Here is a 14,928-nt window from a genome sequence, read left to right as displayed (position 1 = left end):
CCTTTAACTTTTGTATATGACATATGTGGTGCTGGGATCCAGCTATCCATATAATGAACCCAAATCAGCCCCAAATGATCCAAATTCTTATTATTTACAGCAATTCAACAATAATTATAGCAATGACAACTTGAAAAGGGAGTCAAGCACTATCTGTGCTTATATGTTACGTTATCAATATATCAAATATACAAATTATTCTGACAATGTATCGTTACCTTCCCAGTAACGGGAGTATGTTAATATATAGCTTGATTGCGTTCTATGTTTCCAAAAGGTATCCTTACGGATTCAGGTGTAGGCTTTATAAGACAGTTGTAAGAAGATTCTTGTATAACTTACATGGATTTTATCAAACGTACAGAATCACATCTTCCTTGGTTTGGTTTGTAATACCGGGTATTTCAAAGGCATATCTTCGGCTTAAAAGAAACCGCAGTACCATCTTCATTAATTTTATTTATATTAAATCTGTAACCTATGTTTTGTTAACAATAATCTTTAATGTTTATGTTGTAAATAGGACGACAACCAGTCAAAGAAGGAGATAAGAAGACATCAAGTTCAGGTAACACAATAGTCTATGTAAGGAGTAAGTAAATATTCAATAAAATCAGAAATGGAAAATGTAAATAAATGTGCCATATCTAGCAAATTTCCGAGAAACAAGGCGTTCGAACGATGGCGGTGATTAACTTTATGTATACTTACTTACCAGCGAAGTTTATTGGCGAGTTAGATGCTTGCTGTGCTGATTATGCTGTATCTAGATATAGATGTCAAAGCCTAAATCCGTGGTCCACTGTGGACCACTGCCTCGCGGACGTTCCTTGCAGTTTTATTTCTCGTGTTGGTTTTATCTGTAATGTTTTAATAGTGTTATGTTGGTCTTTATTCGCACTGACATTCTTATGTTCCGTTGCTTAGAGTGAGCTACTCTTGACCCAGTTACAGCTAGAACGCCATGGGTTTGAGGTGCGTCGGTACCGCACGTCTCTCCTTGTAACTGGAACGCCGATTCATCATAATTATGTAATCTTCCGTTGTCCACAAAAATACGTCGCTGAAAAAACCAAACAAGTTTAGTCATGATGGCTTTAGCGGAGATACTCCATTGATGTTGTCCCAGTGTCGATTCAAGGGGTTATCACAGAGGTACCAACTTAATAGATGCAAAAGAAAATCTTCAAGTGAAACGAGACATTGATATGATAATGGGATGTGATTTCAGTGAGCCGTAATACCAAAATATCTATATCTTATATCTATTAATTACGTACTTGTATAAACATGTCCGCTAATCATAGCTTAAAAATCATTTATCATAGCTAAAAAGCGGGTTGTTGATGAACTACATATTAGCAGAACTGCTTTTAGTGTTGACAGAAACTGTGTGAAGAAATTTCATGACTGGTATATACATCTCTCACTGGCACCAGACCAGAAAGAAAATGCCTCTGTACATGTTTACCCTACCCCTAGGTATTCTATAAGAACCATGGTCATGAACTGGAAAATATACTAACCCATTTCAATCGCGCATTACATACCTAAACCACGCAGTTCGGCAAATGTGTACTATGGATATTAAACACGCGATAATTTATCTTTCATTGTGTACCGGTCACATTTCTTCAATACTTCTTATCTTAGAAAAACAACGCGTAGTTTATAGTTTTTCAATGTTACACAAAAACTTGAACTTCCCTGGTGAAGTTCCAGTCTAGATTACTAAACCATTCTGATTGGCTGATGTGAAAATATATGTCTGTCGTCATTTTACTACACGTGTACGCTAGGCATACAGACACTAAATAGAAAAATGGCGCGAAAGAAATGGTAGGATACAAATAGTTTTCAGTATTTTTGCTCTGTAGAGCTATTTTCCTTATTTTTTCTATTTTTTTTTTGCTAAAATCACGTGACAGATCTATGCTTGACATGTAGGTAGCATTTTCATAATGAAATAATGACATGACAAAATTGTTCATGGAAACTTAGATCATACACCACCAGTGTAATTTGGGGTCTCATATTTTTAGCTGATTTTGCAGTTTGTGTGTTTGACTGAAATAATTTTTCTTGCATCAAACATGACTCCCAATTTTCTTTTGATTTTTATTTAGCACTGACAATACTCTTCAAGAAAATGTAGGTTACAGACATTTAAAATGGGTCCTGATGTGTGCTGCGGTCATTGGAAATAGGTCAACTTTATATGGAATAAAGAACAACAACTATTTAGTGTGTTATAAAGAGGAGCTGTGGTCTAGTGGGTAAGGTGTCGGTCGCTCAATCCAGGGGTCGTGGGTTCGAGCCCCACTGGGGTCACGAACATGACTTCTCATATGACACCAGTACTGTTTTTTATTCCAGGAAGCGGACTCGAGAGTGGTTTCAATAAGCTTGAAGCTTTCATCACAATCGAGCTAAAACAAATAAGTATAAACTAAACTAACCTTTTATAGGCATACATACTCTAAATAGAAAAATGGCGCGAAAAAAATGGTAGTCGCATAATGGCGGATACAAATAGTTCTCAGTATTTTTGTTTTGCTCTGTAGAGCTATTTTCCTTAATTTCTTTGCATTTTTTTTTTGCTAAAATCACGTGACAGATCTATGCTTGACATGTAGGTAGCATTTTCATAATGAAATAACAACATGACAAAATTGTTCATGGTAACTTTGATCATACACCACTAGTGTAATTTGGGGTCTCAGCTTTTAGCTGATTTTGCAGTTTGTGTGTTTGACTGAAATTATTTTTCTTGCATCAAACATAACCCCCACTTTTCTTTTGATTGTTATTTAGCATTGACAATACTCTTCTTGAAAATGTAGGTTACAGACATTTGAAATGGGTCCTGGTGTGTGCTGCAGCCATTGGAAATTTTATATAGAATAAATCACAACAACTATCTTAAAGTGTGATATAACATATATGTGCATATGCAGCATAAATGTGCAAAATGAATGAAGTGAACAGAACAGATGTGATTGTCTACAAATGTATAATTTCAAATTCAAAATCATATACAAGATGAATTTCATTCATCATTTCGAGTTTTATTGTATAACTGTGAATATTTTGCATTCTGTTTTTGTTTGTTCACATTTCACATAACATGTGCACACTGCTGTGACCTCTAGACCGGATGTTCATTAGAGGAGTTCACGCAAGTTTTTTCTGTAACGTTGACGAAAGCATAAAATATGTGGAGCATCTTGAGACAATGTGACTGGTGCACGATGAAAGATAAATTATCGCTTGTTCAATATACTAGGTTCGCATTCACCGGTCTGCGCGTTTTAAGTGAGAAATATACCCGTTCATGACCATGCCTAGGGGTAGGGTATAACACGTACAGAGGCATTTTCTTTCTGGTCTGGTGCCAGTGGATATACTGCTCGGACAGCCTGGCTCAATTTCTCGTGCAGGTTCAAATTTATAAGTAGAATGTTTGCCCATATGTTAGTTAATAAATCGACTGTATCATGGAATCTATTATGTATATTCAGTCACTGTTTGCAGGATATCGTTGGTTTTGAAATTCTATAAAATGTGATTTGTTTTAGCTGTGGAATTCGAATCATTGACAGTTTTTTTCTTTGATATTTATAGTTGAAAAAAAAGATTAGAAACTGAGAAAGTTCATGTCATTATGTCATACCCTCTAGGAGTCACGGGATTATTACTTGCTGAGAATTACAAAATCTATAGACATACTATATATTTTCTGATCCAAGAAAACGTGTACCAGTTACTATGACTAGCGAAAGGCTGAAAAAAATCCACTTCGGTCACGGTCACTGCTTAATCAAGGTCTGTTCCACCAGAAATAGAAAACGTTAAAACAACTTTGTTATCGGTGAACTTGTTCATTTTAATTTTTTCCCCAGGACAACTTCGTAAGACACCAGCCCGAGATGAAAATGAAAAGCCCAAAAGTTCAGGTAAGACATACTTCCATGCTATATTTAATATTAGAATTATCAGCAGCTAAAATAATACCGTGTTACGCCGCTTGACATGAGTGAAATAGTCAATTTTAAACGAATAAAGGTAAAGGTAGACGAAATATACATAAAAAAGGCAACTTAAAACCCACAAATTTAATTCGGCACGGCACGTTTTGTTGAAACAATATACCATGAAGGATAAATAACCAGTGAAGGAAATGAAATCAAATGTTAAATGAAATATCTTCTTCAAATGTTGATTCATAATTTGCAGATTCTCGTCAGTTCTGGAATCTCGAAGTCATTGATAGTTTTTTTGGATTATTAGCCCGAGAAAAAACCCATAGAACTTAAAACTTTAGATAGTAACATTAAATAGAAAATTATTTCGACTGAATATCTCATGAGTTATCTATAAATCAGACAGAAAAGTGGAGAATTGTGTCTATGGTCATTGGGGTCAAGGTCACTGTTAGATAAATATTTGTTGTACATTTGTACTACAAATAGAAAATGATGAAACCCTGGTTTTCTGAGAATTTCTATTTACTTTCCAGGATCACTTTATAAAACACCAGTCCGAGATGAAATTGAAAAGACACAAAGTTCAAGTAAGACAGGTAATATTTTACCAGCAGCTATTCTGTGTTACGCATTTGTGAAAATTTATTGAGACACACCATGAAAAAACCAACATAGTGCATTTGCGACCAGGATGGATCCTACCCAGACTGCATCCGCGCAGTCTGGTCAGGATCCATCAGGATCCATGCTGTTAGCTTTCAAAGCCTATTGCAGTAGAGAATTCGTTAGCGAACAGCATGGATCCTGACCAGACTACGCGAATGCAAATGCACTATGTTGGTTATCTCATTGTGCTGCTCAAATCATCAATATAAAACGAAGTGAAATACACTTATACAACATGAAATTACTGACAATTTCCACATCTTTCAAAACTATAAAGTCGACGATCTTATTATCACGTTTTTGTTGAAACAAGTATATCATGTAGAATAAACATTCATCGTAGGAAATGTAATGAAACATTACATACTAAATGGTTTTAGAATTCTTTATTTCGAATTTTTGAAAGTTTTATCGGGACAAATATGCGACTATTGAAGAATACTGAAAGAAAGTGGTCGTATGGATTGGATGACGCATTTTATAAAAAAGTTTTTTGTTTTTCTGTTAATAAACTAATTTCAAATTTGAAACAAGTATTTAATCTAATTTCTAGGTGTGTGTTCTAAAGGTACATGTAAAAAGGGCTCCTGCCACGAAGTGGGAAACAAAGTTGGATTCTTTTGTTCTTGTCCAATGTTCCAGACTGGACCAAGATGTGAGAAAAGTATATATACCTTTCTTTCATTTTTTGTTATAAGCATTTATATGAAAGTCATACTTGTAAATTTCCTTAAATTGAATTGATCAAGAATATCAGTATGACAGAAACAAGCTTTGATTCTTTCAAATGGTAAAATAGTAATTTGTATATTTTTTCGATATATTTGCCTAATTTTAAAATCAGAAACCTACTAAGAATTTTTTGTCGATTCCTTTTCTGTAGTTTTAATAAGATGTGTATGAATATTGCATATTTACGCAAATTTTAGCCGCCTTTGGTCAAAGACAGTGATCATTTTCGGAGGTCAAAGATCAAATGGGAACTTCCATAGCTTTTTTGTGGGTGATTTTGTCTCTTTTAACTATAAACAACCACGTTGTCTTAAATCTGATTTATTGAGATTTTTTTTTTCAGCTTCGATGTTCCTGAATTTTTTTATATCTTTGACAATTTGTGGACATTTGCTTTTATTTGTTAATAATTTTGGAGTTAGTGCAGATGCTTTCAAAGGAAAAAAATAATCAGAGTATTTTTGTTTTTGTTTTTGTTGGCGGTTATCCATCTTTAACGGAGGAGGAAGACCCACGGTGCCCCTCCGTGCATTATTTCATCACAAGCATTACGTCACAAATACGGTACATTGCAATATGATGAATATTTCATTCGTAATAATTTACAGTTACCTATAAAATACAGCAAGCATAGAAGCGACACAAATTTACAATGATGCAGGCTTTCAAGTAGTCCTACTTTTTCCTACTTTTCCTACTTTTAGGTCTGTTCCTACTTTTTCCTACTTTTTTTGAAAAAACTACTATTCCTACTTTTTTATCTAAAGAAGAAAAAATATGTTAACAAATGTTGTTAGTCTATTTGTATAATGAATTTTGTTACATAATGTAAGGACTGATGGTGTACTGGTGAGGCCGTAGAGACTTTTGATATGCTGCTGGTGACCCCTTATGCATGCAGAAACCTGGTGACAGTTCATTATTTGAGTTGATTACTGACCTTGGTATTGGAGCATAAGAGGTTGCAGGTAGCTATGTACAATGGGGACCTCATGATAATAGAAATACCTTATATATTGTGCTGCTGTGTAATTGTGAGTAAATGTACAAGATTCAGGCCCAGATCCAGGGCTGGAAAGAGGGTGCCCATGCCCCCCCCCCCCCCCCCCCCCAGTTTGCTGAGAAGTGACCTATACTCATTAAAGTTGCACCCAACTATTTTGGCTAAGGATTAATCATTTCTCAAAATTTAGACCAGGGGGAGAACACACTGACCCCCCTAAAACTAAGAAAGTACCCCTCCCAGTACCTCAAAATTAAGATAAAAAATTGCACCACAGCCCACCAAATTCGTACTTGTATTTCAAAATTTTCCAGGGGGAGAGCCCCCTGACCCCTCTAAAAAGACTAGGATACCTCTTCCCATACCTAAAATTTAGACCATAAAATGCACCAGAGGCAACCTTTTTGTACCTGTATTTAAAAATTTTCCAGGGGGAGAGCCCTCTGACCCCACTAAAAGGACTGGGATACCTCCTCCCATACTTCAAAATTTAGACAAAAAATGCACCAGAGCCCCATCATTTCATACCTGTATTTCAATATTTTCCAGGGGGACAGCCCCCTGGCCCCCACCCATAAAAGGAGGGGAGTACTCCCCCAGTACTTCAGAACTTAGACATTATATCAAAAACATTCAGGGGGAGACCCCACTCATCCCTCCCCCAATTGGACAGAGGCCCCCCTCCCATACCTACCCCATCTTGGCGCTATGCACTTCGCCGGTGATGCTTTTGTTCTAAAACTGGCGAGTTTGTTATCATAAGTTCCTACTATTTATCATCAGATTCCTACTTTTCTCCTCCTTTTTTTTATATCAGAGGCTCCTACTTTTCTCCTACTTTTTCATCAAAGGTCACTTGAAAGCCTGATGATGCGGCAAATGAAACATGTCCTTTGAATGTATCTTACAGCTCCAGAATTCTACTTTGCAAACCGTACTTGTAACTTATAATATGCGCATACTTGAAATTTTATATATTAACCAAAAAAATTCATTCTTTCTTTATTTACAAGAGTCTTACCCTTGCTCATCTTGTACGGAGGAAAGAAAGCTTGAATGCATTGGTTTACCGGATGGAACAGCTCGCTGTATTTGTACATTGTGGAAATACAAGACAATGAAGAAAATACCTACATCGATATGTTACTATAAAAAGGCAAAGAAACGTAAGTGATAATGTTTTAGAAGTTTATAGATATTTTAAAGATAAGATATTTTTATAGTTTTATAGAAAGTGTTGTTTCGGATTTGTATTAAAATAGTGAGAAATAGCTGCAATCGTGACGTCTCTGGTTATTTTGCACTCTTTGTATTATAGTTGCACTAAGTCCAGTGGTAGGAACTTTGTGTTATAGTTGCACTAAGTCCAGTGGTAGGGACTTTGTATTATAGTTGCACTAAGTCCAGTGGTAGGGACTTTGTATTATAGTTGCACTAAGTCCAGTGGTAGGGACTTTGTATTATAGTTGCACTAAGTCCAGTGGTAGGGACTTTGTATTCGACTCGTTAAACGGAGCCTGTTGTTTATTTGATAAGCTATTGTACCTTACATTACTCACATGAAAAGAAAAACGAGACTGACTGTTATTATTTTTGAAGAGTTGTGTTCAGTACTTCCATAGGAGTTTCTTATGGTAACATTCATATAACATCAGTATATTGATTTGAAAGCCTGCTATAATTTTTTCGGCGTATCATGGTGATTAGTGACTCGCTACCGTGTAATTATACAGATGTTATATTACACCAGGATCTTTATTCATGGAATCATCAGCAACAACCCTTAAACAGGAAGTTAAAACACAAATAATATGTTTATAGCGCTAATTTTTTAAGTTTTTTTATCTTTTTTTAAAGTGTTGGTACAAGGTATGTAATTAGTATCTTGACTGTCATTAAAATATATACTATGTAGTCTTTTCTGCTTAGATAAAGAGATATACGTTTGAATGTGTATACTTTAATTTGTAACGATTCTAGATGGAAGACAAGTAAGTTAAATTCTGTGACATATTACCGTTATATCATAAAGTATAAGAATGCAATATTTCCCTTTACAATACTTCAGATAGACAAGAAATGTGCAAACATAAATTGTCTTTTAATATAAATACAGTCAAATAATTTAATTTGTTTCTAATGTGATACAGATACTATATTTCAGACAGACAAAAATTGTGCAAAAGTGGAAAGCATTCATGTAGTCCTGATCAACAATGCGTTAATTATGCTCAAGATGAAAATAAAATGCAGATGACATGTCAGTGTCCGGCAGGCCACAGAAGGGGAGATAACTGTCAAGAAGGTTTTTAAACATAGTTCATAGTTTGCATAATTATAAATCTAGTTACCAATTACATTTTGATGTAATAACCTACCATGAAAGATTAGATCTTTTTTGTGGCTAACCGACCTCGCATTTATCCTGCACGCTTAGTAGAAGACGATGTAAATACTGCATGTGTCCGCTGACCTGTGATGTAAATATAGTGTTAAAACAAGAATAAAACATACAGGTGAGGTAAACCAAATGTGTCGGTGAACATATGCATTCAATAGCACCTTAAGCATCAATTCTTAGGACTTGCACATTTACAGGCAATAATAATGTGTATACTGGCATTTAAATGACTGGCAGTGGTGCGAGACACCATCAACCCAAAACACATAGCTTAAGTACTTGAAGTTGTGTCTTTAAACGTTAAATTTGTACTTTTAAATACTTCAATATTTGAATTTAGATTACAAGTCTATCGTTCCTGATGGGGAAACTTCCTGTACCCAGACTGCCGAAAGCGGTGTCATTTGTTTGTGTAACGAGTACGGAAGATATGACGATGGGCCCGGATTTTGTAAAGTCAACTTCCAGGACAAAAACTTTGCCGACATTTCTAAAGGTACTAACACTGTCCTGTGCAACATAAAAGACCGATCTGCATGAATATAGTGATGACATCTGTGTCAAAGTTCTTTGCATACTTTTGCTTTACAGAAATAGTGTTACGCAATTCAGAAATGAGCACGATTAATATCTTTGGGCGTAAAGGGTGTTGCATGTATCGTTACCTTCCGAGTGTGTTAATATACAGCTTGATTGCGTTCTATGTTACCAAAAGGCATCCTTACTGATTCAGGTGTAGACTTTATAAGACAGTTGTAAGAAGATTCTTGTATAACATAGTACATGGATTTTATCAAACGTACAGAATCACATCTTCTTTGGATTGGTTTGTAATACCGGGTATTTCAAAGGCATATCTTAGGCTTAAAAGAAACCGCAGTACCATCTTCACTAATTTCATTCATATTAAATGTGTAACCTATGTTTTGTTAACTATAATCTTTAATGTTTATGTTGTAAATAGGAAGACAACCAGTCGTAGAAGGAAATAAGAAGACATCAAGTTCAGGTAACACAATAGTCTATGTAAGGAGTAAGTAAATACAGTCAAACCAGTCTACAAAGACCTCCCTTGGGAAAGCCAAAATGTGGTCTTTGTTGGGAGGTGGTCTTTATTTCAGGGTAAAATACACGGTAAATGTTAAAATGGGAAACAAAACATGTGGTCTTTAGAGACAGGTTGTCTCTGTTCAGAGTTGGTTTTTAACACATGTTTGACTGTATTCAGTAAAATCAGAAATGGAAAATGTAAATAAATGTGCCTTATCTAGCAAATTTCCGAGAAACAAGGCGTTCGAACGATGATGGTGATTAACTTTATGTATACTTACTTACCAGCGAAGTTTATTGGCGAGTTAGATGTTTGCTGTACTGATTGTGCTGTATCCAGATATAGATGTTTACGGAACGCCCTCATAGCCGAACTCCATGGTCCACTGTCTCGCGGACGTTCCTTGCAGTTGTATTTCTCGTGTTGGTTATATCTGTAATGTTTTATAGTGTTATGTTGGTCTTCATTCGCACTGACATTCTTATGTTCCGTTGCTTAGAGTGAGCTACTCTTGACCCAGTTACAGCTAGAACGTCGTGGGTTTGAGGTGCGTCGGTACCGCACGTCTCTCCTTGTAACTGGAACGCCGATTCATCATATGTAATCTTCCGTTGTCAACAAAAAACGTCGCTGAAGAAGTTTAGTCATAATTAATGGCTTTAGCAGAGATACTCCATTGATGTTGTCCCAGTGTCGATTCAAGGGGTTATCACAGAGGTACCAACTTAATAGATGCAAAAGAAAATCTTCAAGTGAAACGAGACATTGATATTATAATGGGATGTGATTTCAGTGAGCCGTAATACCAAAATATCTATATCTTATATCAATTAATTACGTACATGTATAAACATGTCCGCTAATTATAGCTTCAAAAGCATTTATCATACGTCTCTGTTATGAGGGATATAGTCACTGGCACCAGACCAGAAAGAAAATGCCTTTGTACATGTTTACCCAACCCCTAGGTATACTATAAGAACCATGGTCATGAACGGGAAAATATACTAACCCATTTCAATCGCGCATTACATACCTAAAACACGCAGTTCAGTAAATATGTACTATGGATATTAAACACGCGATAATTTATCTTTCACTGTGTACCGGTCACATTTCTTCAATACTTCTTATCTTAGAAAAACAACGCGTAGTTTGTAGTTTTTCAACGTTACACAAAAACTTGCTTGAACTTCCCTGGTGAAGTTCGGTCTAGATTACTAAACCATTCTGATTGGCTGATGTGAAAATGTATGTCCGTCGTCATTTTACTACATGTGTACACTAAAATGTGTATATGCAGCATTAATGTGCAAAATGAATTAAGTAAACAGAACAGATGTCTACAAATGTATGATTTCAAATTCAAAATCATATACAAGATGAATTTCATTCATCATTTCGAGTTTTATTTATAACTGTGAATATTTTGCATTCTGTTTTTGTTTGTTTACATTTCGCTTTCGTGGCCGAATGTTTAAGGTCGCTGACTTCAAATCACTTGTCCCTCATCGATGTGGGTTCGAGCCTCACTCGGGGCGTTGAATTCTTCATGTGAAGAAGCCATCCAGCTGGCTTATGAAAAGGTCGGTGGTTCTACCCAGGTGCCCGCTCGTGATGAAATAATGCACGGAGGGGCACCTGGGGTCTTCCTCCACCATTAAAGTGGAAAGTCGCCATATGACCTATCATGTGTCGGTGCGCCGTTAAATCAAAAAAAAAAAAAAAAAAAAAAAAAAAAGGAAAAGAAACATGTGAGATTTCACGCAAGTTTTTTCTGTAACGTTGACGAAAGCATAAAATATGTGGAGCATCTCTGCAATATGGAGACAATGTGACTGGTGCACGATGGAAGATAAATTATCGCTTGTTCAATATACTAGGTTCGCATCCACCGGTCTGCGCGTTTTAAGTGAGAAATATACGTTTGAAATGGGTTAGTGTATTTTCCCATTCATGACCATGCCTAGGGGTAGGGTATAACACGTACAGAGGTATTTTCTTTCTGGTCTGATGCCAGTGGATATACTGCTCGGACAGCCTGGCTCAATTTCTCGTGCAGGTTCAAAGTTTATAGGTAGAATATTTGCTCATATGTTAGTTAATAAATCGACTGTATCATTGAATCTATTATGTATATTCAGTCGCTGTTTGCAGGATATCGTTGGTTTTGAAATTCTATAAAATGTGATTTGTTTTAGCTGTGGAATTCGAATCATTGACAGTTTTATTTCTTTGATATTTATAGTTGGAAAACAGATTAGAAACTGAGAAAGTTCATGTCATTATGTCATACCATTTAAGAGTCACGGGATTATTACTTGCTGAGAATTACAAAATCTATAGACATAATATAAATTTTCCGATCCAAGAAAACGTGTACCAGTTACTATGACTAGCGAAAGCCTGAAAAAAATCCACTTAACTCACGGTCACTGCTTAATCAAGGTCTGTTCCATTAGAAATAGAAAACGTTAAAACAACTTTGTTATCGGTGAATTTTCACGTCTGTGAACTTGTTCATTTTAATATTTTTTTCCAGGACAACTTCATAAGACACCAGCCCGAGATGAAAATGAAAAGCCAAAAAGTTCAGGTAAGACATACTTCCATGCTATGTTTAATGTTAGAATTATCAGCAGCTAATTCCGTGTTACGCCGCTTGACATGTGTGAAATAGTCAATTTAAAACGAATAAAGGTAAAGGTAGACGAAATATACATAAAAAAGTCAATTTCTTTTCAGTTCTTCTTTCAAAACTTAAAACCCACAAATTTAATTCGGCACGGCACGTTTTGTTGAAACAATATACCACGAAGGATAAATAACCAGTGAAGGAAATAAAATCAAATGTTAATTGATATATCTTCTTCAAATGTTGATTCATAATTTGCAGATTTTCGTCAGTTCTGGAATCTCGAAGTCAGTGATAGTTTTTTGGATTATTAACCCTAAAATAAACCCCATAGAACTTTAAACTTTAGATAGTAACATTAAATAGAAAAATAATTCGACTGAATATCTCATATTAGGAATGAGTTATGTATAAATCAGACAGAAAAGTGGAGAATTGTGTCTGTGGTCATTGGGGTCAAGGTCACTGTTAGGTCAAAATTTGTTGTACATTTGTACTACAAATAGAAAATGATCAAACCATGGTTTTCGGAGAATTTCCATTTATTTCCAGGATCACTTATGAAAACACCAGTCCGAGGTGAAATTGAAAAGACACAAAGTTCAGGTAAGACAGGTAATATTTACCAGCAGCTAATTCTGTGTTACGTATTTGTGAAAATTCATTGAGCCGCGCCATGAGAAAACCAACATAGTGTATTTGCGACCATCATGGATCCAGACCAGCCTGCGCATCGGCGCAGTCTGGTCAGGATCCATGCTGTTAGCTCTCAAAGCCTTTTGCATTAGAGAAACCGTTAGCGAACAGCATGGATCCTGCAAATGCACTATGTTGTTTTTCTCATGGTGCCGCTCAAATCATCAATATAAAACGAAGACGAAATACACTTGCACAACATGAAATTTCTGACAATTTCCACATCTTTCAAAACTAAAGTCGACGATCTTATTATTATATTTTTGTTGGAACAAGTATATGATGTAGAATAAACAATCATCGTAGGAAATGTAATGAAACATTACATACTAAATGGTTTTAAAATTCTTTATTTCGAATTTTTTAAAGTTTTATGGGTACAAATCTGCGACTATTGAAGAATACTGAAAGAAAGTGGTCGTATGGATTGGATGAGGCATTTTATAAAAAGCCTTTCTTTTTCTGTTAATAAACTAATTTTAAATTTGAAACAAGTATTTAATCTAATTTCTAGGGGTGTGTTCTAAAGGTACATGTAACAAGGGCTCCTGCAACGAAGTGGGAAACATAGTTGGATTCTATTGTTCTTGTCCAATGTTCCAAACTGGACCAAGATGTGAGAAAAGTATATATACCTTTCTTTCATTTTTGTTATAAGAATTTATATAAAAGTCATACTTGTAAATTTCCTTAAATTGAATTGAACAAGAATATCAGTATGACAGAAACAAGCTTTGATTCTTTCAAATAGTAAAATAGTAATTTGTATATTTTATCCTATTCTGATAGGAGACATGTTGTTTTCGATATATTTGCCTAATTTTAAAATCAGAAATCTACTAACATTTTTTGGCCAATTCCTTATCTGGTGTTTAATCAGATGGTGTATGAATATTGTATACATTTACGCAAATTTTAGACGCCTTTGGTCAAAGACAATGATCATTTTCGGAGGTCAAAGATCAAATGGGAACTTCCATAGCTTTTTTGTTGGTGATTTTGTCTCTTTTAACTATAAACAACCACGTTGTCTTAAATCAGATTTATTGAGATTTTTTTTCAGCTTCGATGTTCCTGAATTTCTTTATATCTTTGACTATTTGTGGACATTTGCTTTTGTTTGTTAATAATTTTGGAGTTAGTGTAGATGCTTTCAAAGGACAAAATTATTCAGAGTTTTTTTGTTGTTGTTTTTGTTTTTGTTGGCGGTTATCCAGCTTTAACGGAGGAGGAAGACCCAAGCAGCCCCTCCGTGCATTATTTCATCACAAGCATTACGTCACAAATACGGTACATTGCAATATGATGAATATTTTATTCGGAATAATTTACAGCTACCTATAAAATACAACAAGCATAGAAGCGACACAAATTTATAATGATGCGGCAAATGAAACATGTCCTTTGAATGTATCTTACAACTCCAGAATTCTACTCTGCAAACCGTACTTGTAACTTATAATATGCGCGTACTTGAAATTTTATATATTAACCAAAAAAAATACATTCTTTCTTTATTTACAAGAGTCTTACCCTTGCTCATCTTGTAAGGAGGAAAGAAAGCTTGAATGCATTGGCTTACCGGATGGAACAGCTCGCTGTATTTGTACATTGTGGAAGTACAAGACAATGAAGAAAATACCTACATCGATATGTTACTATAAAAAGGCAAAGAAACGTAAGTGATAATGTTTAAGAAGTTTATAGATATTTTAAAGATATGATATTTTTATAGTTTTATAGAAAGTGATGTTTCGG

The 14,928-nt window shown here is 35.2% G+C and overlaps 1 protein-coding gene across 1 annotated transcript in view; it reads left to right on the top strand.

The window, feature by feature from the left end:
• Nucleotides 1-14,928, top strand: part of LOC123559779 (uncharacterized) — a 309,468-nt gene that overhangs the window by 274,745 nt on the left and 19,795 nt on the right. The window contains exons 20-31 of the mRNA XM_053516694.1: nucleotides 524-568; nucleotides 3,903-3,956; nucleotides 4,520-4,582; nucleotides 5,206-5,316; nucleotides 7,401-7,553; nucleotides 8,552-8,692; nucleotides 9,129-9,284; nucleotides 9,753-9,797; nucleotides 12,382-12,435; nucleotides 13,027-13,089; nucleotides 13,685-13,795; nucleotides 14,696-14,848. Coding sequence (XP_053372669.1) covers nucleotides 524-568; nucleotides 3,903-3,956; nucleotides 4,520-4,582; nucleotides 5,206-5,316; nucleotides 7,401-7,553; nucleotides 8,552-8,692; nucleotides 9,129-9,284; nucleotides 9,753-9,797; nucleotides 12,382-12,435; nucleotides 13,027-13,089; nucleotides 13,685-13,795; nucleotides 14,696-14,848 — 1,149 coding nt within the window. The remainder of the gene's footprint in view (nucleotides 1-523; nucleotides 569-3,902; nucleotides 3,957-4,519; nucleotides 4,583-5,205; nucleotides 5,317-7,400; nucleotides 7,554-8,551; nucleotides 8,693-9,128; nucleotides 9,285-9,752; nucleotides 9,798-12,381; nucleotides 12,436-13,026; nucleotides 13,090-13,684; nucleotides 13,796-14,695; nucleotides 14,849-14,928) is intronic.

This window comes from Mercenaria mercenaria, chromosome 10 (assembly GCF_021730395.1).
Source record: "Mercenaria mercenaria strain notata chromosome 10, MADL_Memer_1, whole genome shotgun sequence".
Taxonomy (NCBI): Eukaryota; Metazoa; Mollusca; class Bivalvia; order Venerida; family Veneridae; genus Mercenaria; species Mercenaria mercenaria.
The sequence above is the reverse complement of the archived record's forward strand: the minus strand, read 5'-3'. Positions and strand labels throughout refer to the sequence as shown.